This window comes from Ostrea edulis, chromosome 5 (genome assembly GCF_947568905.1).
Source record: "Ostrea edulis chromosome 5, xbOstEdul1.1, whole genome shotgun sequence".
Taxonomy (NCBI): Eukaryota; Metazoa; Mollusca; class Bivalvia; order Ostreida; family Ostreidae; genus Ostrea; species Ostrea edulis.
Genome location: NC_079168.1, coordinates 80,515,374 through 80,542,265, shown reverse-complemented (window position 1 = coordinate 80,542,265; position 26,892 = coordinate 80,515,374). Strand labels below are relative to the sequence as shown.

The 26,892-nt window shown below is 35.9% G+C and overlaps 1 protein-coding gene across 4 annotated transcripts; it reads right to left on the bottom strand.

Annotated features, from left to right (window-relative positions):
* On the bottom strand, positions 1-25,971 carry LOC125650739 (arginase, hepatic-like). Of its 4 annotated transcripts, XM_056166391.1 has the most exons (9): positions 7,734-8,254; positions 6,111-6,184; positions 5,889-5,974; positions 3,231-3,413; positions 2,571-2,836; positions 2,370-2,426; positions 2,160-2,264; positions 977-1,113; positions 1-653 (listed from the first exon to the last, which is right to left on the bottom strand). In XM_056166391.1, exons 3-9 carry the CDS (start codon positions 5,946-5,948, stop codon positions 460-462), a joined length of 1,002 nt encoding a protein of 333 aa, XP_056022366.1. In that variant the 5' UTR covers positions 5,949-5,974; positions 6,111-6,184; positions 7,734-8,254; the 3' UTR covers positions 1-459. The 4 variants fall into 4 exon arrangements, with proteins under 4 accessions (XP_056022366.1, XP_048735223.1, XP_048735222.1 ...); XM_048879266.2 differs by lacking the exons at positions 6,111-6,184; positions 7,734-8,254 and adding an exon at positions 25,896-25,971; XM_048879265.2 differs by lacking the exons at positions 6,111-6,184; positions 7,734-8,254 and adding an exon at positions 25,821-25,905.
* Between the last annotated feature and the right edge of the window lie 921 nt (positions 25,972-26,892).

The window sequence follows — 26,892 nt, the reverse complement described above, 5'->3', positions numbered from 1 at the left end:
GAGATGCAGTTTTTTATTCAACAATCTAAAAGAATCAATAGCACATATTTCGCTAATTTAATTTTGTAAAAAAAAAAAAAAAAACGTTAACAAGCAAAACATGATTAATTAACAACCACGGGAGAGTGGTTAAACATTAGAATGATAGATGTTAAATGAAATTGGTCACAATGTTGATGATTATATGCGATATGTTTATGAAATTAAAATAGTTGGTCCAATGTTGATGAATACATTTCATCTAGTAATATATACATTCTACATTGTGTATAAATACATGTAATAGTCTGGAAGACAAAGCTAAATCTCTCTCTCTCTCTCTCTCTCTCTCTCTCTCTCTCTCTCTCTCTGTAATAGTATCTATCTCCCCACACACACACATACATTAAATCACCCATACAATTCATTTCCCAATATTATGCTAACTTATTTTACACCCAGATCCCCTTCACAATTTTCTTATGAAGGAGGTGAGGCCACGATATTTGCAGGGATCGGGATAGGAATTTCGTAATTTTTCGGGTAAACACCTTGGCGACGACCACCAAAGCAATGCGTCATGATTTGAAGCGCAGAATTGACTGTGATCTGGTTTTCACGATCATTTCCAAGACTTGGGTTAACTTCCGCCAAATCCACGCATGATAATCGACCTGTAAAATATATTGCATGCACAATAATTACGTATTTGTGTTTTGAAAATTACACAATCGAACACTTCTGTTATACCTTTCAGTTAAAATTCATGCACAAATTTCACTCTTCTAGAAGTACTGTCATTCCAATGACAGCGTGTCATTTCGCTTGATCGAGCATGCAAATTTCACTCATTGATTGGCTGAATGGTTTCAATAAAAGTGAGTTTGAATGACAATGCTATGCCATTCTGTCAATGTGATTGGTCACTGAGAACAAAAGTAAAAACTGTTTCATTGAAATATATGAGAAGCCAAGCGTGAGGGTTGTGTCCACTTACCAGTGGCGGCGAGCTCTTCACAGATGTAGTTTCCTTCTCGGATGGAGAGGCCCCCTGGGACGGGAGTTCCGGTACTGGGGGCCAAGGAGGGATCCAATGCGTCGATGTCAAAACTCAGATGAATGGGCTTAACTCCCCTGAACAAACAAAAAGGTATAGGGTATACTGGTTTGAATTTGATATTTTTCAAGTGTGTGTGTGTAGAAATGAGGGAATCAAATTAGAAAGATATTTTGGGAGGGGATTTCAGAAAATCAAAAACATTGACCCGTCGCAGTAGCTCAGTGGTAAAGCGTTCGCTTCGTAACCAGGGGGTCGTGAATTCGAGCACCATTCGTGCCATGACCGCGTCAAACCTAAGACGTATTACTCCTTCGCCAAACGCTTGGCATTTAGATGTGAGAATCACGGGTCTTCCAGATATTACCGGCGTTGGCACGTTAAACAACGTTCACTTTAGGCATGACCGTAAGCATTAAGAATAGGTCTAAATTTATGCTACTTCACCTACAGTCATTGACTGTATAAATGAACAATTCTGACGAGACATAAAACGTACAAGACAAAATCAACAAGATTACTTGTAATGTTAGCCAAAATGACAACAAAACAGTTAATTTAAAGCTTGTTGGATGTGGCCATAGGATTCCATATGGTTTCTCAACATCCTCTCTCATAGAGTCAAAAATTATATTCCCGGAAACAGCACCATTAAAGACTAAGTGGCCCCTTTAAAAGTATAATCCCAGGTATTCCACGTGAAATGAGATGCCTATTCCTAAATAGAGAAGTTTTATGACGTCATCTTAAACAATTTGTCAGTGTCGGTGCTACCGTGACATATGTAAATTCATAAGTCATGCGTAAAGACTTTCCAAATTTGGCCACAATGTGATAGAATTGAAGACAGAAGATATGACTACATGTTTTCTGAAACACAGTCGCGCCTTGCTGTATCGCTAGCCATCTTGAATCAGAACAGAATGCATGGTAAACTTCGTTCTATCACCTCAATGTCTGCAGTGTACAGGTTTCCTATGACTAACACTCTTTATATAATGTCAAGTTTTTGGCGAAAAATACAGGCACTGCGCGTTTAAGAAGTCGCCTACCCTTATAACCCCTCTCAGTCACGTGGTATGATACAGGTAATGTTTCCCGTGGACATTTTAACAGTACTCACTCTGGGTCCAGATAATGAAGAGCCTTCTCCACTACATCTTTGATTCCGTGTCTGTCCACTTCTGACATTGAGAACGAGTGGATTCCAAGCTTCTCGATGATAAATCTGATAGAGGACGAGATGAAATATATATTAATCAAATGATACGGATCGACTGACCATACCAAAAAAAAAAAAGATATTTGTAAAGAAAAAAAAACTAAATTTCACCTTTCTCCGGGGTCCACGTCACGAAGTCCAATGTAGGCGATATTCTTTGCAGACAAGCTGTCAAACAATTTAATCAAAACGTATCAATGACAAAGAAATGAATTCAAAAAAGAAATATTCCACAGCAGTGTGAAAAACACTATGCAACGTAAGGATTAAGAGCAAAAATTTATATAATAAAAGGATGTAGAAATGAATTACCATGGAGTGATGAATTCGAATCCAGGGAGCTTAGTAATGTAAGGTTGCAATTCTTTCACTAAGAACGACAAGGGCATTCCATGCATGTTTCCGGAAGATGACGTCAATGGGGTATTTATGTCTGCGTGAGCATCAACCCATACCACCACGTGGTCTGGCTCCGCCAGTGAATGTCCGTAAATGGAGCCGATGGCCATGCTGTGGTCACCACCCAAAGCGAGGCAGACTCTTCCAGATTTGATTACGTCATACACATCAGCAGCAATCTGTACAAACAATAGAATATATAGTGGAAGAAACCTGGTGTCCACACGCGCTCCCCATCTTAATTAGTAATAGTAACACTGTACCATTTAGGCTGGAGATGGCCTATGTTGATATTGTCAGTCGTTCAACTGATATGCAACCCTGTTTTCACATTAGCGGTAATCATAGTTTGGCGTTTTTCGCGTTGAAATGAACATTTTGTTCCAAAATGTCCAAATTCACGACTGCTCCATAGTGTCTGCATTGAAAACGCGTTGAATTTTCATTGCGTCTGTATAAATACAATTACAGTTGATAAAAGAAAAATCAAGAAATTGTTTGCTCGTTAATGTTGTCCCAATAAAAATGTAAAAACCCGGATGAGGAAGAAGAGAAGCACAGGTTTCAACTTACATTTTCCGAGGCTGTGGCGACATGTTTGGGATTCTTGACCGGAAGATCAAAGTGGTGGTCATCCTCGTGACTGGGGGTTCCTACGTCCCCGTAGTCGTGCACGTCCAGTCCCAACCCCATCAGTTTCTTAATCAGTCCTCCCTCTCGGAGAGCGTTAGGACCATTCTCTGTTCCGGGTTTGGCCTGTAGGAAAACAGTTAGAACTTGTAATTATTACACGAATAAAATCAGGCATTATCATATTTATTTTTTGTACAAAGTAGTGATATTTTGAAATTGCGCCATGCGTGCTGGCACTGATAAAGACAGTAATTAACGGTTACTTTATTGACGATTCTTGTAAATTTTCTTTTTCAGATATTGTCAGAAAAAGTTCATTATTAATAATAATAATAATATGCGACAATGGGAACGGCGCTCCAACCAAATTATATGGATATTCAAAAATATATTCATTTTTGTTAAAAAGCCGTATTTTTTTTAAACAAATGATTTGATTTTTGTTTTCAATCTAACATTTGGTAGACAATCTCTCACGCATGTGTGTGTACATGCAACAGGAATTTCAAATCGAACAGAAAACGAATTATTAAAATCCCCTATTACTTATGGTTCGTTGTTGACTGATATTTAAATCGGCAATTTCATACCCTGTTTATTTGTAAATCTAAGGACAATAGTTCATGGCCAGACCTTTCCGATGCCCTTCTGTTTACGAACTCCGCACAATTCTTGTTTTCATCTTTCGATTGGTCTACGATCTACAAATGACAATTTCCTTTCACATTGCCACTAGAGGGCGTTTTCTATGAGAGTGTTTGCTATTTGAATTCCTGTCTTTAAAAAGTGTTCCAATAGGGATATTTCTAATCGTATTCCTCCTGATAATTTCATAAGTTTTCATTTTTTAATCCTACTATTCACCAATGCACAAAGATATCCCGCACGACATTTAATGTGATCTACAATTCGCGCGCTGATGTCTTTTTATAGCGTCACACGCCGTGCGTTTCTGGTCTTCATGTCATATTTTATTTCTCTTTCATTCTCTTGTCCTTTATCCCAGTTAACGCTTCAGTGATTTTAGCACCATTAATCTTTTTCAGTATCCCAAAAACTCTGACCGTGTTGGAATGCAATCTACATACACTTGGTTTTCGTCATTCGATATACTTTGTTTATATTACACATGAGCCAATTCCGTTGCTTTCAAACGCGATGTAAAAAGTATATTTGGATTCAAATTCAATTCATTTTTCATCCTAAATAAAACACATCTATGCAAAACAATATTTAAAGCATACCAATGAATATTTACTTCATGAAAACTCTGATTCAAATATAATATATTATCATGATGTTCCCCAATGGTGGGGTGTTCGATTAGTTTCCAAGCATTCATTGAACCGAGGAAGCCTAATCATTCACTGCACCGAGGAAGTCTACAGCTGCATACCTCAAAGAAACGTGTGTGGGTTTTTTTTTTATTAAATTTATTTTGTTGCTGCTGTTGTTGTTGTAGAAAATCTTGATTTGAACATATTTTATTGTATATACTACAAAAGGATTATAAACAAGTTCTTGCAACTTACGAGTTCTTCTCCTTATAGAAAATAGAATAGCACACAATTGTCATGCTCATTGTAGAAAATCTTAACAGTTTAAAGGAATGGACAAATTAGTAGCTATAGAAAATGCTTTACAAACTATCATTCTATATATAGGGGTGTATTTGTTTGTTCTTTTTTTTCAATATTTCAAGTAGAACCTCTTCCAAGAAACCGTGGCATTAATAGAGATAAAAAAAATTAAGCATGTTAAACTACAAAATATTTCAAGATCTAAGGAATATAGATATGAAATAAAATTCTAACTAGCGCATGTGATGTTAAAGTATTAATGAAATAATGTTTTCGTGTTGTTTGAGGTGGAAAATACTTGATGTAGAATATTTTTTCGTGTTGAAATACTGCTTTATGAAATAAGTAAACACAAAGTGGTCTTTTAATGAGGACGGCTTGGTTGCATTAAGCCTTCGGGGTGGCCGTATTTATACAAAGAATCAGACGCACAATGGAGACCATGGGGTTCCTCGATCCATCCAATTCACTTTTATCTTAACTTTTATTTAAACTTTAAACTTCCCCAAAAATATTTTGGCCTTTTTCTTTCTTTTTTTAATTTCAATACGTATGAAGTCGAAGAACAGCAACGCTATAATCCCCTCAACAAATACTTAATATCTACAAAATTGTTTTTAGATCTCTTAAAATTTCGATGAAAATTTCAAATGATGTGTAACTTTATCACTTTTTAAATATTCCCCGTTTTATTTTGTAGGTGTTGTCCCTCTCGACCAATTAGACATCATCTAAAGTGGGCGCTGTCTGTACCGTCCAATAAAATAAATTACGCGTAGCAAAAAAAAGAGAGAGAGAGAGAGAAAGAGAGAAGACACTAAATTTCTCACCATAAACAAAACTTATACATAATACCTATACATTTGAGCATTTCTAACAAAATGAAGCGGGATTAAAACCATGCAAAGTATGACATTTGCTTTTTCTTGAAGTCCTAGTTTGATTATTTTTAATAAAATATATTAACTATAAGATGTGCGAAAGATATCAGGTGTTTTGGTCAGTCAGTTTGTCTTACCTGTCCGTGGTGCACGGGGCATCCTACTACTCCAACTTTTTTGTCACTGTAGTGCGGCATTTTCTTTCTCAAAAATGTTGAATATTCTGAAAAATAATCAATCAATGCGTTTTATACGGCTAACATTGACCATGTGACTGTGGAGGGAGGTGTGTCCCTCTCCACGAATCAGATCACTAGAATTTGCCAACATTTTCTACCGCGTGACATAGTTGTGTTTACATGATTTCAGGGAGGTGTGTCACTCGTGACCAATGAGGTCCGTGTGTTTCAAGAATCCCATCTACTGCGTATATCTAATGAAAACAAAAGCGTCGATAATGGTTACAATCTTACAGCAGATCGCTAAACATTCGAAAGTTAACATGCAAAGACGATTTTAGATAACAGTTTGTTTTAACTAAAAGGTCGGCACGCTCCGAGGTCAACGCTAAATTATTTAAGACAGAGACTTCATTTCACCGGTCATTGCCCTATATACATTATACATCAAAACTTCACTAAGATACAGCCGCTTTGTAGATACTATTCTTATAAATCTTAATCACATCAATGTCGCTACCTGGTAGTACTTTTAAATACCAAATCACGTGTATGGTATATTTTCAAGAAAATTGGGTGTCATGGTACCCCCCCCCCCCTCTCTCTCCGTTTTTTAAAATCATGTCAATTAAAATGTTTGGCTATGCTAAGTTAGGGTTCCATTTTTAGGTCTTTGTGAATGAAATGATTCCGAAAGAGATAATTTATTCAACAGACTAATTCAAAAAGAGGAACTACACTAACCAAATATGCACATGTGGCCTTTTTTATGTCACGTTGCCCAGTTCTCGATGAAAAACAACTTTTCCTGCGTTTTTATTATACAGTGACGCGATTTTTACTTGTGACGCCACAATCAATCGAAGCTATTCAACACCATTTCCCGAGTCTCGCACCAAGCCGAGTAAACAGCGTGTAATATAAGACACATATCTTGATATTAATTCCTATATATATATATTCGATGGAGAGTACCCGGGCTTTTCCTTTACTATAAATATCCGCACTTTATATTAAATACTCAATTGTATCGTCATATCTGTGTGCAAGTGATAATATTTACATTTCCCATGTTTCTACGTTCGATATTTCTATATTTACATTTCCCATGTTTCTATTTTCGATATTTCTACACATTGTAACATTGTAATGATAACCATTTCCTCTTGAATGCGATGCGGTTGTAAACATTGTGCGTATGAATACAGATGGGGCCTAAATATAGTATATATATTCCAACGGTTGGGAAGTCTGATAGAAATAAAAGTAAGATGTAAATATTAAAAAAAAATCATTCATTTTTGAAAATACATGCGAGTATGAACTGCAACGCTTGACGGCGGCATACTATTCATGAAGTGCTAATGCACATCGTGAAGTATGCCGACATCAAGCGCCGCTGTTATACATTGTACCCTTAAGTATTTTCAGATTTATTTGAATTGACGTATACACTTGGTCTGTTACCAAAAATGTAAAGGAATAAGCTCTTATAGAAATAGAGTTGTATATAATTTGAAAAACATGTCATAAAGAGATTATTGACTGAATACTGAAAAATCATTATCTTTAAAGAAGTGGGCAGGGTACACAGGCACTTGTTTCATACATGAGTCCCCCAAGTGCCTGTGTGGTATTATTAAGGACGGAGGACTCATGTATGAAACAAGTGCCTGTGGCAGGGCTGCGTTCAAGATCGTAGCGGCTACGTAGGGCTCGGTAGCGCTACGATCTTGAACGATGTGCTAGGCTAGCCCTACGTAGGAATAACAAGCGTTAATTAATACAGTGCGTTCAAAATACCTAGATATCTAGCCTAGCAGCTAGGCTAGCCGCTACGATGTTGAACTCAGCACTGGCATAGGTTACATCCACTTTTGTTCGCAAACCTTCATGTTTGATTCTGGAAAACGTGTAAATGCCGGAACCGGTTACGGTTTACGTTTCGACCGACGTTTCGTCTCAAATACGCCTGGATTTACGTAAGAGAGGAGTTATTTTAGCAACACTAACACTATTGAATACAGCTATCACAAGGAAATCAACACTTTCTCCATTGTAATAAATTTTCACATGTTCCTGGTCCCGGTTTTAAATTATGAATAACTCAGTTTATTTTTATTGGCGGTAGAAGAAAAAAAAAATCCAAAGTCGGAAAATTTGGAATAATTAGCAGATTAGTAAACATGTATTTCGTTTCTTGGAAAGCTTTTTTGTTATAGGTATCAATAGAAAGACATGTTTTGATTAAAAGTTAAAAAGTTTTTTGAGAAACAAAATGCGCGTTTTCTAATTCAAACTTTTCTACCTTGTTTCTTTCTCTTCCGCCTCCAATAGAATAAATATATAATCCAAACCCCATATTCCTTATTCCAGATGCCATTTATATGTCGACTAAGTGGATTTGGAAATAATTGTATATATACATGTAGTATATTTTTAATAAATTATATATATTTAGGGTACTTTAAATCAATTTTGATATATAGCGCATTTTGCATTAATTGTATTTTAATGTATTTCAAATCAATTAATATATGTTATTTAGTGTACTTTACGTTATTTGTATTTTTAGTGGGTTGACTGTAAACAGTACGTGCATGTTTTTCGTGGAGGATCACTTTTCATACAATTCGTGGTTACCCTACACCCGTAGATTTACTACCTCAGTAAATCATGAAACACAAGAATGATGGATTTTATTTTAGAAATTGAATTTTAAAATATACCAAGGAAAAAAAATAAATAAAAGAATGACTGTATAGCCACGCCTCCGCGGATACCAGTTGTGAAACTTCCCCTTTAGGTGAAACCGAAACTTCAGATGTTTCCATTAAATTAGACATCTTCCCAAGTCAAGAGTTTGTGATGTACTACATTTCTCACTAAATGTAAATTATAACAAACCCTTGACTTGGGAAGGTTGCACTTAGAGGCAGGCTAAGAGTTTTATCTCGAAAATAAAATGCTTGAAATTCGACAATTTGAGAGGGGGAACGGCAGATTTTAAGTAAAGGAGAGAGGAAGATGATAAACAATCAGAATATTCATTTGTAAAATTCGTCACGTAAATTGTTTTAAAAAAAATTATTTCAGTAATTTATCCTTAACTACTCTTTGCATTCAATGATTTTTTATTTCCATTGAAATTGACCTAAATAAATCACTCATTTACACTACACAATTAATTGATCATGAAGTCAATTCAATAAAATATAAAAATACTAGAACTAGTAAATATTCTTAATATAAATTAACTTCGCACATGGGCTAGTTTGATCAACACAGGCATGCAACTCCATTATGGGGTTTATTAGAAATTCAGAAATAGATGTTTGGTTTAAAATCAATGTGAAAATGTCCGCTTCTGTTGCTGTAATAATGCTTTATACAAAAACCACACGTACACGTAAGCTTTAACGAAATTACAATGAACCTGTAAACAATGTGCAATCCGCGAAAATTTACCGCAGTGAATTTAAATTATTTTAAAGAATTCTGATGACCTTACTGTTTTTCGTGTACGATATGAAAAGTCAAGGCCACTAAAATTGTAGTCCTTTGTTATTCAAGAATGTGAGTGTAACTTTTATCAGTTTACAGTGGAACTTGTAGAGATACTGCGCCTTATATATAGATTTGGGTTTCTAAAGGTATTCGCAGTAGAAGGCCAAGAACATCGGAAGTGAAACTTTGATATTCACCCAGGGACAGATGTTGAATGCAGTATGTATCCTGGGACGCTATCTTCCACATTAAACTTGTATTGATTAAATTCAGGTGAATAGACACGGTCATTCAAAAACACTTTTTGAGATATGGTGATGGTGGTGGTCCCGCTTTGCCGAATCCTAGTTATATATTCATAGTTAGTGCGTATATAACCATATAAAATACTTTTCAAACATTTCTTTCTTTATGTAATTATCAGTGCAGCTGTGATGTTGATATAGCTATGATGAAATATGATGTATTCTAAAAACAATATTTATTATATTTACTGAATCTCTTGCGAAATTGTCAAATGCTTTTATCATAGACAATGCATACATGTTTGTTGCAAACAAGGTCGATCAAAGAGTGCATTGGCTGTTCCGTTATAGCTTAACGATATGGTATTAGCTTGTCTATACACTGTATATATTTTTAAAAAGATACATAGAAATATAAAGAATAAAATGCCTTTCTTACGCGGGTTATCATTTTTTCTGTAAAGCTTGCTACTCTAAACTTTACTCCTGCATAATATTTATGTAAAATTTGGAGAGAGCAACAACCGTTCAAATTCGTGTTTTACTTATAATTATAGGAATTAACTGGAATTAACTTAAGAAAACGAAGATTGTTATTTCAATTGCATCTTGACACATGCAAACATATGATTAAATTTGGACGTCCTCGTTAATTTCTCTACAACTACTAGAACATCCATCAAGGTTTCTTCGCTGGGCAGTGATATTGGTACAGATTGGAATGCTGTCTAATTTGTATTTTGATAAATTGAAATTCATCTCTCGTCGTGTCCAAGATATTGTACAATAACAAGTGAAATCTACAGATGATGTCCACCCTAAACATCGGTCACTGCCTCAAAATACTGACAGTGTATATATATATATATATATATATATATATACACACACACTCTCCAAATGAAAACTACAGGGTGTTCGAGAAAGGATGAAATAAAGGGTGCTGATACAGGGTGCGTAATAATGGGCGCGTGTCTATGTTCATATTAGGAATGCATAAATCTTCTTTTATGTATAATTCATTATAAACATTGTCAACTAGTTAAGGAAGTTGATTGATGTTTTTGAATAATGTATAATGTTGAAGTCATTCACCTACACCCCCGCCAGAATTAATGTTAATTTCCCTAGAAAGATCGATAAAATTAAGTTATTCAAATATATAATAAAACTATTTGGAACTTATGTCTTGATTCAAACATTTTTGAAAATAAGTTTAAAAGACGTGTATTAACAAGAATTAGCCAAAAATAATTTGAGTTAAAATGACCAAATAATAAGCGATTTATATGATTTTAATGTTAAAATAGGGGGATCTCCCCAAATTTAAAAAAAACTGCCTCCATGAAACAAAATAAATTTAGCATGAACATGTTTCTTTTGTTCTCCACTAAAAAACTATCGCTTTGATTTTTTTTTTCATTATGGCATTTTTTTTTTTCATGAATTTAAAAAAAATCGAAATGATTTCACTGATATTATTTTCAGTCACCTGCATGTCTATTGCGTGATTCAGTGGGTAAGGTCGTTAAATTCAAAATGTTGAGATGTTCTCTTTTTTTAACAACCGGGCTCGAATCCCTCACGGACAAAAGATTTTTTTTTACATATCACATTTTACACCTACATTTTTTAATTGAAACATACTTCTAGTCTTTATACATGTTTCATGTCAAATTTCTATTTATTACAATGTGCAGTGTTTGAAATAAACTTTCAACCTGGACTGGACACTGTTTAGTTTGTTGGTGAATGGGACTCGCAGCAAACACACCGACACCAGCATGCGATATTATACCTGTAGGATTCCCCAGCACTAAGGGCAAGTCTAAAAAAATTATGTGTTGATACGTTATAGTCTAAACATAATTTTTGAAATCGTGAAAATTAAAATTGTTTTATTTTTTCTGAGTATCAGACACAATGTATGCGGTTACATATACAGTGTATCAAATATTCAATATTCTATACTACTACAGTCTAAAAGCTCTTATACTCGTATATATTATTTCCTACAACCATCTGTACATGGCTCTGACCACAAAACAAAATATGGGAAGTTTGATACGCGTTAATACAGTTCAACAAAATTCTAAATACATGCACTTGAAAACATTTATTTACCATAGCAATTTGTTACTGGAATACGTATTATCTTATCCCTTCAAACTGTTTAACATTTATTTACTTTGTTTAGCCTTTCGGGGGGGGGGGTGTCAAAGCTTTGCAAAGTTCACATCGGTTTTTCGTAAAAGGCACAATGCCTTTGTCAACACTATATGGCAAATGAATGAAGATCATTTCTATGTCACGAGTGTTTAAATACCAGGCACGAGCCCCCGATTAGGGGAAGTTACCGCTTCTGTGCAACCCCCTCTTTGTGACCATCTTCGCTAGCCAAGGGTTTACGATCCGTTCCGCTTCTCTACAAACCCTTGGCAGATTTAGTGCGATTTTCGTAGCCTCAACTTTCAGCATATGATTGGACAGTTCAGACTCGTATCTGCGTAAAGAAGCACAGGTGCTTGTGGACAGGACTTCCGGTACCCCCCTTCTTGTATTTTTAAATGTTCAATTCCTTGGGTATTTCGGACGTATTTTTGATAAAATATGTAACTTCAGAGTTTATATATTTGAATGGAATACACAAATCTCGCATAGAAACCGTTTTTAAAAATGTCATATCACTGATCATAATATATACTACTCAAAATTTGATAAGGATCATAGATATTTTTCTGTTTAAAAAATCAATAACTGCATAACTGGCAATATTGTGTCCAAGTGAAATCAAAAACGTCTTCAACAAATTTTCACGTGCATTTCATGCCATGGGAAATGCGTTTCTCATCACAGTTTATGCTTTTGCTACCATTGCACGATTTTCACTCAGGCATCGGTGTCTGATTCTTTCTAAAATTTCAAACTCACTTGAGTGTTTACACTACGTTTATCAACACAATGCCCCCTCAACGTGTAGGGCGTCGCCTGACGACAGAACAACTGGGCAGATGTATTGGAATACTTGACGCTGGCTATTCACAACGTGACGTTGCAAATGCACTAAACGTCAGTCAGAGCGTTGTAAACAGGGCCTGGAACCGACAGCAAACTTTTGGTACAGCAGCACACCGACATGGTGGTGGTCGTCAGAGGTCGACAACCCAACGCCAATACCATTTTGTGGCTCTTCAGGCACGACGCCATCCCTTCTGGACAGCAACCAGCCTACGTAACGACCTCCTGAACGCCTCGGGGGTGAATGTGTCCACTCATACGATACGGAATCGGCTTCACAATGCAGGTCTCAACCCGAGAAGGGCATGTGTTCGAGTCCCTCTGACTGTTCGACACCGGCGGGAGCGATTGGACTGGGCTGAAGATCATGTCACTTGGACACAGAACGATTGGGTTCAAGTTCTGTTCACCGATGAGTCCAGGTATTGTTTGGACTTTACAGACAGGAGGCACCGAGTGTGTCGACGACAACGTGAACGTTTCCATGATGCCAATATCAGTGAACATGACCGTTATGGTGGTGGTTCCATCATGGTCTGGAGTGGAATCAGCAGGGATGGAAGAACAGATCTTCATGTCCTGGAGAGAGGAACAATGACGGGGGTGCGGTACCGGGATGAGATCCTCGATGTTTACGTCAGACCCTACGCTGGTGCTGTTGGCCCTGAGTTCATCCTGATGGATGATAACGCCCGTCCTCATCGCGCCAGGGTGGTGGAGCAGTACCTTCAGCAGGAGACAATTGTCCGTATGGACTGGCCAGCGCGCTCGCCGGACTTGAACCCGATTGAGCATGTATGGAACATGCTGCAGGTTGCCCTTTCACGCCGTAGAGCACAACCCACGACTTTGGCAGAGCTCGGAAACACCCTCGTGGAAGAGTGGAACAACCTTCCCATTGGAAACATCCGGGTGCTTATTGACAGCATGGCTCGACGTTGTCAAGCCGTCATTGATGCAAGGGGAGGCCATATCCGGTATTGACACTTCATCGACTACGTGTAAAGATGGATTATCCCCAAAAACTCTGTAATTCTTTTTCTGGTTTGCTGTTAACTTTTTGTAATGAAATGCCTTTTGGTGTTGTTATCAGATTTCAAGCATTCCGTATTGATAAAAGTTCATGCCGTTCATGAATTTTCATTCATAACCTGAGTAAACACGTTTCTGAGTCAAATTTATGTGTTTTGTTATGTTAGTGGTAAATTACACACTTATAACCTAGTGATCCTTATCAAATTTTGAGTAGTATATGAACAAGGTGTGCAACTCAGCCAGCGACACGGGAAGATCATCATTTCGACTTGTCAGATCTTTTTGTCGACTTGTCAGATGATTGTTATAATTAACTTGTTAGATTAATTATGTTGATTTGCGAGGTCGAGATGTTGACATCTCAAATATTAAGATGAACAAATATCGGAAATGACAATAGTATATTAGACTTTGAGAGAACGAAGATTTTTTACCAAGAAGAGGGACATTAAAGGACACATCTCATGTTTTCAAAGTATACAAAATTATATGTATTTTGTCTTCCTTATGCTTATAGTAATTAATTCTAACAGTTCGTTCGCCGAAATATTGCGATAATTGACTTAAATCTAAGCCCCGATTTCAGAAAGTCTAGTTAATTAGTTAGGTAGTCACGTGGTACAGTGACGTCACATGCGCCCTTCTTCGATCAACTGATTGTGAAAGTAGTGCGATTTATTATTAAAAATTCAGCTTTTAAGGGCCTAATTTATTCACCATGGGCAACATTTAAATCGATGTTGACAAATTTCCTGAGTTTTATATGTTTTCGCCACCAGTGCATACAAATAGCGATGTAAGTGAGTATGAAATTGGCAATATTGCGAGTAAACAATGTTTATATGGGTGGCTGTCTACACACTATTTGGTAATGTTTACATGGGTCGCTGTCTACACACTATTTGGTAATGTTTACATGGGTGGCTGTCTACACACTATTTGGTAATGTTTATATGGGTGGCTGTCTACACACTATTTGGTAATGTTTATATGGGTGGCTGTCTACACACTATTTGGTAATGTTTACATGGGTCGCTGTCTACACACTATTTGGTAATGTTTACATGGGTCGCTGTCTACACACTATTTGGTAATGTTTACATGGGTCGCTGTCTACACACTATTTGGTAATGTTTACATGGGTGGCTGTCTACACACTATTTGGTAATGTTTACATGGGTGGCTGTCTACACACTATTTGGTGATGTTTACATGGGTCGCTGTCTACACACTATTTGGTAATGTTTACATGGGTCGCTGTCTACACACTATTTGGTAATGTTTACATGGGTCGCTGTCTACACACTATTTGGTAATGTTTACATGGGTCGCTGTCTACACACTATTTGGTAATGTTTATATGGGTCGCTGTCTACACACTATTTGGTAATGTTTATATGGGTCGCTGTCTACACACTATTTGGTCATGTTTACATGGGTCGCTGTCTACACACTATTTGGTCATGTTTACATGGGTCGCTGTCTACACACTATTTGGTCATGTTTACATGGGTCGCTGTCTACACACTATTTGGTAATGTTTACATGGGTCGCTGTCTACACACTATTTGGTAATGTTTACATGGGTCGCTGTCTACACACTATTTGGTAATGTTTATATGGGTGGCTGTCTACACACTGTTTGGTAATGTTTACATGGGTCGCTGTCTACACACTGTTTGGTAATGTTTACATGGGTCGCTGTCTACACACTATTTGGTAATGTTTACATGGGTCGCTGTCTACACACTATTTGGTAATGTTTACATGGGTCGCTGTCTACACACTGTTTGGTAATGTTTACATGGGTCGCTGTCTACACACTGTTTGGTAATGTTTACATGGGTCGCTGTCTACACACTATTTGGTAATGTTTACATGGGTCGCTGTCTACACACTATTTGGTAATGTTTACATGGGTGGCTGTCTACACACTATTTGGTAATGTTTACATGGGTGGCTGTCTACACACTATTTGGTAATGTTTACATGGGTGGCTGTCTACACACTATTTGGTAATGTTTATATGGGTGGCTGTCTACACACTGTTTGGTAATGTTTATATGGGTCGCTGTCTACACACTATTTGGTAATGTTTACATGGGTCGCTGTCTACACACTATTTGGTAATGTTTACATGGGTCGCTGTCTACACACTATTTGGTAATGTTTACATGGGTCGCTGTCTACACACTATTTGGTAATGTTTACATGGGTCGCTGTCTACACACTATTTGGTAATGTTTACATGGGTCGCTGTCTACACACTATTTGGTAATGTTTACATGGGTGGCTGTCTACACACTATTTGATAATGTTTACATGGGTCGCTGTCTACACACTATTTGGTAATGTTTACATGGGTCGCTGTCTACACACTGTTTGGTAATGTTTACATGGGTCGCTGTCTACACACTGTTTGGTAATGTTTACATGGGTCGCTGTCTACACACTGTTTGGTAATGTTTACATGGGTCGCTGTCTACACACTATTTGGTTATTGCTTTATACATCTGTAATTGGCACTGTTTTTCTAAAATAAACAATGCACTTATTATCTATTTTTATATTATTTGCACATTGATCGTTATTTCTTTCCTACCTCTAGGATTTTCAATGGATCCCAGTGTATCCTTAACAAAAAAGGGGGCTATTTATTATGCAGCAAATATTGACTATATGCGAATTTTTAAAAGATGTATATTTACTCGAATTTTCTCTGTCCTAATCTTTAGCGCTAGCTGCTGACGGTTGCTTTAGCATTCTGTTTATATGTGTCCAGTGAATACAGCTTGATATTATGTAGGTTAGAACTTAGAGTAGGGTTACTTTCAGGCTTATTCCTCCCCCGCCAGACGGGTGTGTCCAGTGAATACAGCTTGATCTAATTTCTGCATTGTTTCTGATTTCATTAGAATCTTAAACATAAAGAACTTCAAAACCACGCGGTCATATACTTTGGGCAAAGTTAGACAAATTTTTAACACAATGTCGTATGATTTGGTAACGTATGCTAGTCAGTAACGCAGGTTTCGAACAATGCATTTCATAAATTTTTATATTCGATTACAAATACGCAAGATGAATGAAATGTACAGTATTTCATGTTTCATGTATTATACTATTTTCACCAGGCATATATTGCATTGAAAAACTCGTTTTTTCAAAACATGAAATACTGTACGTTTCATTCTTATCCATACGCTAAGAGAACACAATATTAAAATTTGGATAAATCAAAGGCTATGTTCTCTTTTAAAAATGAAACCTATGGATCGGCGACATGACTTTATAAGATACATATTTACTCTTTAAGAAAGAAAGTATAACAATTAGGAATATATAATAGTGTTTTGAGTTAACTCTTCCAATTTTTCAAAATCTTCTCTTACACCCCACCCCCCCCCCCCCCCACCCCCCAATTACACATACTTATATAAATAGTATATACTCTCAAATTAAGATGCGTGTTAAAATCGTCATATCTTTACAATATATTATCATATAAGTATTCTTAAATTATTATATACTACTGTGAATACTTCTGAGATCAGTGCTTTTTATTTCATCAAAATTGATGAAGAAATGCGGTCAGAAAAATTGTTTAAAAGTATATGGTTTTGTATTAAATATATAGTGGACATTTTCTTTGGGAACTTACTTATGACCTAGTACTGTATATTATGTTTACATATCAATGGATAAATATATGTTAATTTCCAGTTATGGCAACCATTTCTTTTAAAAATTCTCATTGAATTTCTAAATGGAATAGGTATGTACTAATAAAACAATTAAAAAAGAGAAAACAAATACTACGTTAAAGGAGCCTGCATGTGCATATTTTTTTATACTTGCATACTGTACTTACTAAATTATAATTATACTGATTTGATTGCAGTTTTATATGTATTCAAGCAACAATATCATTTTCAGCTGTTTCTGAAACAGTTGGGTTAACTTATCTAATATATCAGGTTGTTAATTTAAATCCTGTCTACAATTAGTATTTCATGTATAAATGTAATTATAGATGTGTGCAGTGCAGAAATGTTAACTTTGCCAGTATCAGTACCTCTGAATGATTGTTATTTATTTTCATTGTTATAATTAATTGCTTGTTTAACCTGTGGTGCATGCCTGCCCCCCCCCCACCCCCCACCCCCCCCCCCCCCCCCCCGGGTAAATAAGCAATATACATAGCTTATAGTGTAAACAATTTGTAAGGAAGAAATTTTGTCTTGCAAGAAAATTATTTAATCACTTAAATTACATACTCATGCCTGCTTTTGAGATTAAAAAGTGTTTGAAATAATTAAATACTGGTGTTAAATTCATGATATTTAATGGGGAAAAAAAAATTAAAAATCCATTGAATTCATTTTGGTGACAAAATGACAGGTGATGGGGCATTAACTTACATTAAAAAATAAAAAATTATACATATATTTGAATTTATAAACTTAGAAAAACCCACCAACATTTAAACTACATCATCGTCTTTAATTTGATCGGGCGTGGTATACCTTATAATACGTCACATGCAATGGCGCCGGCAAATGGCGCCGGATGTATTGGATTTTTCTATGAATTGGCTGTATAACGGTAACGGTACCAATTCAGTGTACCATTTTTTCCAGATAACCATTTCTCAACCCATCTAAGAGGATTCCCTGGGTATGCTATCGCAGTATTGGGTATAGTGTACTTTTTTCTGGGTATAGCACTTTTTTGGGGGTACTGCACAGATTCCAGGCACCGATACCGAGCGGTACAAGGTAACATGCAAGTGAAAGGAAAAGGTCAAAATCGGCAAACTAAAAGATATCATCTCTACATACATTCACTGCGGTGAGGTAGGTCATGCAGGGATCCTGGTTAGAATAGGTCCTCAGTACCCCCTTGCTTGTCGTAAGAGGCAACTAAATGGGGCGGTCATTGGATGAGACCGTAAAAACCGAGGTCCCGTGTCACAGCAGATGTGGCACGATAAAGATCCCTCCCCGCTCAAAGGTCATAAGCGACGAGCATAGGTCTAAAGTTTGCAGTCCTTCACCAGTAACGGTGACGTCTCTATAGGAGTGAAAAATTCTCGAGAGGGACGTTAAACAATAAACAATCAATCTGTGAAGTGGCAGGGGGTAGTTTCGCACTATAGGCCCGTTCATCTTTCTTAAAAATGGAAATACATGTACCTCATATTTGAAGTGATATTACAGGTGTAAAAATGTGTAAAATAATTTTAGGATATATATCAAATGTGGTCGAGTGCTTAATGAGGTGGATGTCACAATGATTCCTAGCATATAGATGGATGCGAATACGAAACTAAGACTAGTGGTCAGTTGCTGGAGAAATTCAGGTGAAAACCTACATGGTCCAGCAAAAGGTCTGCTGCTGAGAATGAAGGTGGATTGCTCCAGATGAAAGGTAGACTTTTAAGACGGGCAGACAGAGTTCTTGATTGTGCATAATGTCTAAATCCCCCCACACGGGACTTTGATGGGATTTGGGTGATGCGGATTTAACCGAAATGAGAGAAAATCAAAGCAAGAAAAGGACACCTGTCCATAACATGTTTTGTGCACCAGCACAAGTGTGTATGGATTACATGTAATTTAGGGTCACATTTTATTTTAAAACTACATCAATATGAAATACAAGCATTGATATAAAAGGGGAGTATGATTTCTGGATTCTAATGGACGCTTAGTGCAACGGAAATTTTATAAATGATGAAATGTATTTTGAAGTGAATGGATATAATTTCTTTTTCCAATTTACCGTACTTAAACTGAATCATGATCATCACTTGGGACACGCTACATTTTATGCTTCGCTCGGTTATGTGGTTACACCATATATACATAGCAAATTTTAATATATATGTATTGTGGAAAATACAAGACTGATTTAGATTTATGATATAATGCACTACACTGTTACTGCTTATTGTTGTTTTTTTTGTTTTTTTTTAAAAAACTTTGACTGCTTATTGATTTTTTATGAAGAAAACTTTGATACTCTTTCATGGACATTAATACAAAAAACACTAAAACTTTTAAATATTGGCTACTCAATTAGGATATCAATGCTTAGTCCAAATTTGAATGAATAAGAATATCAAACTTTTAGTAATATTAGGAAAAAAATCTCGCAGTTGGCTGTTTTGTGCACTGACACCAATTTGTATGGATTACATGTAATTTAGGGTCATAATTTATTAACTACACCAATATTAAATACAAGTATTGACATGAACGGGAAGCATGATTTCTGGATTATAATGGACGCTTAGTGCAAGGAAACTTTTATAAATAACAATGATATTTTTCACGCGAATGGATATAATTTCTTTTTCTAATTTACCGTACTCATTGAATTATGGTTATCATTTGCGACACGTAAATGGTCATTTCATGCTTCGCTCGGTCTTGAGGTTACACATAATGCATTTGAAAATAAAAATAAATTATGAAATTCATAATTTATGACTTCAACTTAATACTTCTTGATCATAAATAACTAAATAAATTTAAATTGCTAGCTTATGTAAAATGTTGTATAACGAAAAGGGGGGTGGGTGCGCATCATTCGTGAATTTCAATCTGTGACCCCCGATCTCAATCAGTTGCTGAAGAATTTGTGATCGTAAAATTACCTATGTCACGCTGATTTATAGTGAGTGCAGCGAACCAGCGCGAGGCGCTGTGTTTGTAGTGCGAGCTCAAATGACTAAAGTATGCGGAAAAAGTAAGTGATGGAGCTGTACTTTTGTCAAGATTTTTTGTCACCAGTCCTAGAAGTCCCTCATGTGTTTCGCAGCATGACCGTGTTTGAGGGCAAAGCAAAAAATATTGGTGTTAGTATTTATATCCATAACAGGGTTTTAAACAAGAAATGTTTGTATAACATATATGTCCGCCTTGGTGTAAAATTTAAAATATATTACATGTACATATGTATATTAATATTATACACATGTGTATCATTTACTTGATAGTAGCGAGAAGCAATTCAAAACATGAAGCGGATAATACAATATTTTCCTATATCCAGAGTGGATTGACCCTTGACCTTTGACCATATGACTTAAAAATCAATAGAGGTTATCTACTCCTTAGGATGTACTAGTGCACTAAGTTTTGTGACAGTCGAGCAAATGATTCTTAGAATGTAGGAGACAATATATTACTACGTCCAGTTTGACCCTTGACCATGTGAACCCAAAATTGATAGGCATCATCTACTCCTTATGATGTACAAGTGTGCCAAATTTGATGTCTATCAAGCAAAGGGTTCTCAAGATATTGAAAAGACAGCATCTTCCTATGTCCAGTTTGACCTTTGACCATGTGACCTCAAAATAAATCAGGGTCATATACTCCTTAGGATGTACCAATGTACTAAGTTTGATGTCTGTCAAGCAAAGGGTTCTCAAGATATTGAGCGGATAGTATATTCCTATGTCCAGTGTAAATTGACCCTTTTGACCTGAAAAAAAAAAAGGAGTCCTTTTCAACCTAATCTCGGCTGAGATTCGGCTGGGCTGAATATTTGGACTGACACCTTCACCGAATCTCGGAGCAGTCCTTCATAATTCATGTCTGGAAATTTACTTTCAGCTTCGGCCAGTTCTAGAAATTAATGTGCACTTAGGTGACACTGCTGTTCGCTTCAGATAAGTGATTTGACTTTCAAACTAACTCTCTATCACTATTAATTTTGTATTGCTTACCGTCTAGGTATAAAAATCCCAAAATGAAAATGGGCTCTAAATTTTCTGTTCAAATGAAGACTTCCATAGCATAATATTTTATCTCCTGGGATTGAAGAGTTCCTGTAGTCTGCTTTATCTAGTTACTGATACATTGTATCTCTACATACCTACTTGCACTTCGCTGATTAAAAAAACAAACTATAGGAACTCTTCAATTTTGGGAGATAAAATATTGCGCCATAGAAGTCTTCATTTAAACGGGAAAATTAGTGAAGGTTTATTTTATGGAATTTACATACTTAGACGGTAATTAATACAGCATTAATTGTGATTCAGATTTGGTTTAATAGTCAACTAACTTATCTGAAGCGAACAGCAGTGTCATTTAAGTGTACATTAATTGCTAGAATTGGCCGAATCTGAAAGTAAATTTTCAGACCTGAATTATGAAAGACTGCTCCGAGATTCGGTGAGGGCGTCAGTCCAAATATTCAGCCAAGCCGAATCTCAGCCGATATTATCTTCAACCCACATATGAAATATCATTACGATCAAGTCAATGGTTCTCAAGATATTGAGCGGACAACATGTGGTTTAGCGACAGACCGACATACCGACCGGTGCAAAGCAAAATGCTCCTCTTCTTTGAAGAGCATAAAAATACTAAGTGTGACGTCATATCCTTTAGCAAACATAGGATACATGGTGCAATCAAGGAGTGAAATCTTATAATTATGGTAGAGAAAATAGATCTATGGTTTACATGCTTTAACGGATTTTATGTACATGTAACATCTCAGAACTAGGTGAACTTGGGTACACTCTAAAAATGGTGTTTAGATCCTAAACACAAAGTTAAACACATTTCTTGTGTACAGTTTTGAACGCGTTCTAAATCTAAACATGTTTAACACTTTTTGTGTTTAGGTTTTAAACATGTTTAACACTTTTTACGTTTAGGTTTTGAACATGTTCAACCCAATGTGTTTAGGTTTTGAACATGTTTAAATATCTTTGTGTTTAGGTTTGGAACATGTCTAACTAATTGTGTTTAGGTTTTGAACATGTTTAATTCTTTTTATGTTTAGGTGTAGAACATGTTTAACCCTTATTATGTTTAGGTTTTGAACATGTTTACCCTTATTGTGTTTAGGTTTTGAACACGTTTACCTCTTTTGTGTTTAGGTTTTGAACATGTTTAGTTCTCCTTGTATTTAGGTTTTGACTTTGTCTCAATTACAAAATGATTTGCTAACCTTCTATTTAAAACTCAATCCACAGCATTAAAGAGTCTTAGATAGTAGCTTTCTCTTCTATTATAGGAGAATAACATTGCAAAATCTAGCAAGAATATCCCTTGTATTACAAACTGTGTCTATCAGGGCCGTAAATTAACCTTCAATTTGGAGGAGGCAGGAAATTAGGCGGGGGTCTGGGGGCCGCCCAGGCCCCCAGACGCTGAGCACATTTTGTGCACACTGAACACGTTTCGTGCAAAATCCTTGATTCTAGGGCCTTCTAAGATGTTACTTGACTAACTCATTCTAAAAGAAAGATTTGGAATGCTTTTTAAGGGAGGTATCATGTTCTTAGTTATTGGAAACAACATAAATTCTAATGAACTTTAAATTTTAATTTTTTTTTGGCTCAAAAGTTGGAGGAGGCAGCTGCCTCCTCCGCCTCCATGTAATTTACGGCCCTGTCTATGGGATCCATGATGTTTCAAATCGAACAATGCGGGTTTGCGCGGTTCTTCTCAAATTACATTGCAAGTCCGATAACTCTATTTCTATATTCTAATTGCCGAAACAACACGGTTGACATTTCCGCGATACATGTTAAAGACAAAACCATTAAAAATCACTTATGCACATATAAGAAGTAAACTATACATGGTTAAATATCATCCGGCAAGTACAACTTCAACAATTTTTTTGTCTTTGATATGCTAGTTTTCGCATAACAAGCACTGTCACATGTTAAATTAAAAAAAAGGGGGGGGGGCATCAATTGCAACTGATGTTCTCTTTCACAAGATTTAAATGAATTTTGTTCCAATGCAAAGTAATAGTGATGCATTGGTTTAAATTAACACTAAAGGCACGTCTAATACCAGAGACAATGAATTACACTATTTTTTAAAATTCAATATGTATGTGTCCAGACCTGTTCAAGTTGAAATGGAATTCCAGATCAAAATTTTCTGGATACTCCTAAACTCTGCTCATTTCCAACAGGAAAGGGTTGAAGCCCATAGACGGCTCTTCTAATGGTTCCATCAATTTTGGATATCGACCTCGACAGTGTATACTTGCAATACGGCGTATGATGTACACTATGGTCACTATCGGGGCCTGGTACACTATAGCAGTTTGAAGTATGGCAATTCTGACATGCAATTTTTTCTGCAATTCGAATTTCATTTACAGAAGACAGGAATATTCTACATGAAGACTGTAAAACTAATGTCAACAATGTTACTAAGCTTATCATGTTCAAAACCTAAACGCATAGACGTTTAGGATTGTGTTTAGCAAGTGTTTAGCATGTTATTTTGTGTTTAGATACTGTATTTTTGCATAGCTAAACATGTTCTCAGTCTGAACATGTTTAGGGTAGAACATGTTTATTACACTTCGCGTTTAGGATATAAGCACAATCCTAAACACATTTAGACCTAAACACGTTTAAAAAGTGTTCCAAACCTAAACATTGTTTTTAGAGTGTAGACACGCATGTCCTCGAGCTTGCATTCGAATCGACCCCGTTTTTACCACAATTTTCAAATTCATTAAAAAAATAAACCATACCTATGGAACTGTAAAAAATGGTTAGCGTTTTATCCAGGAAAAGAAAATTTGAACACAGTAAAAAAAATTGCACATGTAAATAAAGATATATTTGGTGACCCCCTCCGGAATGTTATTTACAAAAGGCCTGTAGAATAAGGGCCCCACGTTTTAGCTCACCTGAGCTGAAATATCAAGTGAAATTTTCTAATAACTTTTTATCTGTCGTCTGTCCGTCCGTCTATCCGTAAACTTTTCACATTTTCATCTCTTCCAGAACCACTGGACCAATTTCAATCAAACTTGGTATAAACTATCTTTGTGCAAAGGGGATTCAAGTTTATTCAAATGAAAGGTCATGTCCCTTTCAAAAGGGAGCTAATCACGAAAGCGCAAAAAGTAGGGTCATTTAAAATTTTTCTCAAGAACCACTGGGCCAGAAAAGTGGAAATTTACACGAAGCTTCCTAAAATAAAGTAGATTCAAGTCTGTTCAGATCATGATCCCCAGTGGTAGGTTGGGCCACAATAGGGGATCAAAGTTTTACGTGAAAAAATCTTCTCAAGAACCACTGGGCCAGAAAAGTTGAAATTTACATGGAAGTTTCCTGACTTCAAGTTTGTTCAAATCATGGTACCGAGGGGTAGCCGTAGGGTAGTACCACAATAGGGGTTCATAGTTTTATATGCCGATACATAGGAAAAATCTTTAAAAACATCTTTTGAACTATCTAAAATTTTGACCTTGTGACCTTGAACTCGAAGTTTGACACACTTTTATAAAACATAAGCCTGTCAAATATATCTGGAACTATTTTAGGTAGGGCTTTCATATTTTGTATATAAATTCTTTATGACAAGACTGTTATTCCTTGAAATTTGACCTTGGAGTGGGACCTTTTTTTTTTAATGTGATCTATTCAATATCTCCTGAAATATTTAAGGTAGATCTTTCATATTTTGTATATAATTGGCGTCGTGAGATAAGGCTCAAAATTTCACGTCCTTAGTCCTAGAATTTTATTCTGTATCATTTTCTGTTCACAAAAAATACAAACTTAATGCTGATATCACTTTATTCAACGTTCTAATGACAAATTTTGGGACACATTTGTAAAAAATATTAGCAACGTCAACGTAAAGCAATTGTAACGTCATATGACGTCAAATATTACAATGTATGCTGATTATATTGCGTGTGTGCGTAGCATCAATTAAGGTCATATTTTCATTTAAAACACAAATGTTTGATCTTGCATCGTAGAAAAAAGAAACATTATCTAGAAATGGTAAACACTTCAATTTCCAACGATCTGAACACCGGTGAATTTGCTCGGAATGACACAGGGTTGATTTTACCATTCCGGATTAAGTTCACATTTATGCGATCATTTCACATATACATGTATGTTTAGAACTTCTTTTTTTTCAATATACATGAATGAATTAATTAATTCAAGGTTGAATAGTTAATAAATGAATGTAGTTCAGTGACAATACCCATCAACGACTTTTCTTTTCTCAGTCAGAGCGAGGCACGATACATCATTGACTGGGTCTTTTACAAACGATCTTACCTGACGGTACTTGTATCTTTGTCTTATGAATCATAAGGTCATGGCTATAACCAATTTTGTATTTAATCATTTAACCTTGAGCTAAAATCTGCGGCAGTCTCCTGCAGAATAAACCAACATCTGAGTTCCGACACATAGTAATGAGCTTTTCGTCACCAGCAGACGTCTACCAAACAAATACTACACCGGAATTCATTGCTCTAAAATGAAAATTGTAGTACTTTAAAATACACCACAGATGACAAAACTTCCCAGAAACAAAAGTATTCCAGTCCCACTACAGGAACGTTTTCTCAGCGCCCACTACGCGGTGTTTTAAAACTTTTTACACTGTTCTTACCAGATCATTGTCTGTCCCAAATGTGAACTATATCTTTAATTCTTCCTTAATTTCTTCACCAAAAATGTTTTCTTGAATTAATTGTATAATACTAATGAGTAATGCGGGTAATTGGTGTTTTGAATGTGAATTAGTTTTCAGTGAATGAAAAGCATTCACCTGTAATAGGGATATTCTCTCTCTCTCACCCCCTCTCTCTCTCTCATCAAAGCGGTGTTTAAGGTACAATATTTCTTTATTATATTATCTTAATATGCATCTAATCAAATCAACTCGATTCAATTTAGAAATTGGAGTAATGTCGAGGATTAACAAATTGAAATTGATTTAATAACATTTATCAATAAAAGCAAAAATACAAACCATGAAATGATTTTCAAAAATAAGATATTAAATCACGAACTAGTTACATGTACATGTGACTGAGACTTACATGTATATATATTTACTTTGATAGAGATTTTCGTTAAAAAAAAATGTTCATCGGGAGTGTCTGATCTATGTACAACTTACAGGCACTCGACGTTTTAAATATCTATAATAAAAAAAATTGTCTTCCTGTAAACATAATATTCACGTGAATATTATGTTTACAGGAAGACAATTTTTTATTATAGATATTTAAAACGTCGAGTGCCTGTGGTATAACTAGTAGATTCCATGCGAATTACGAGGATCTTATGCCACAATAAAAGTAAATTACGTTAGCTAATCCGGGTATTTGAAATTAAT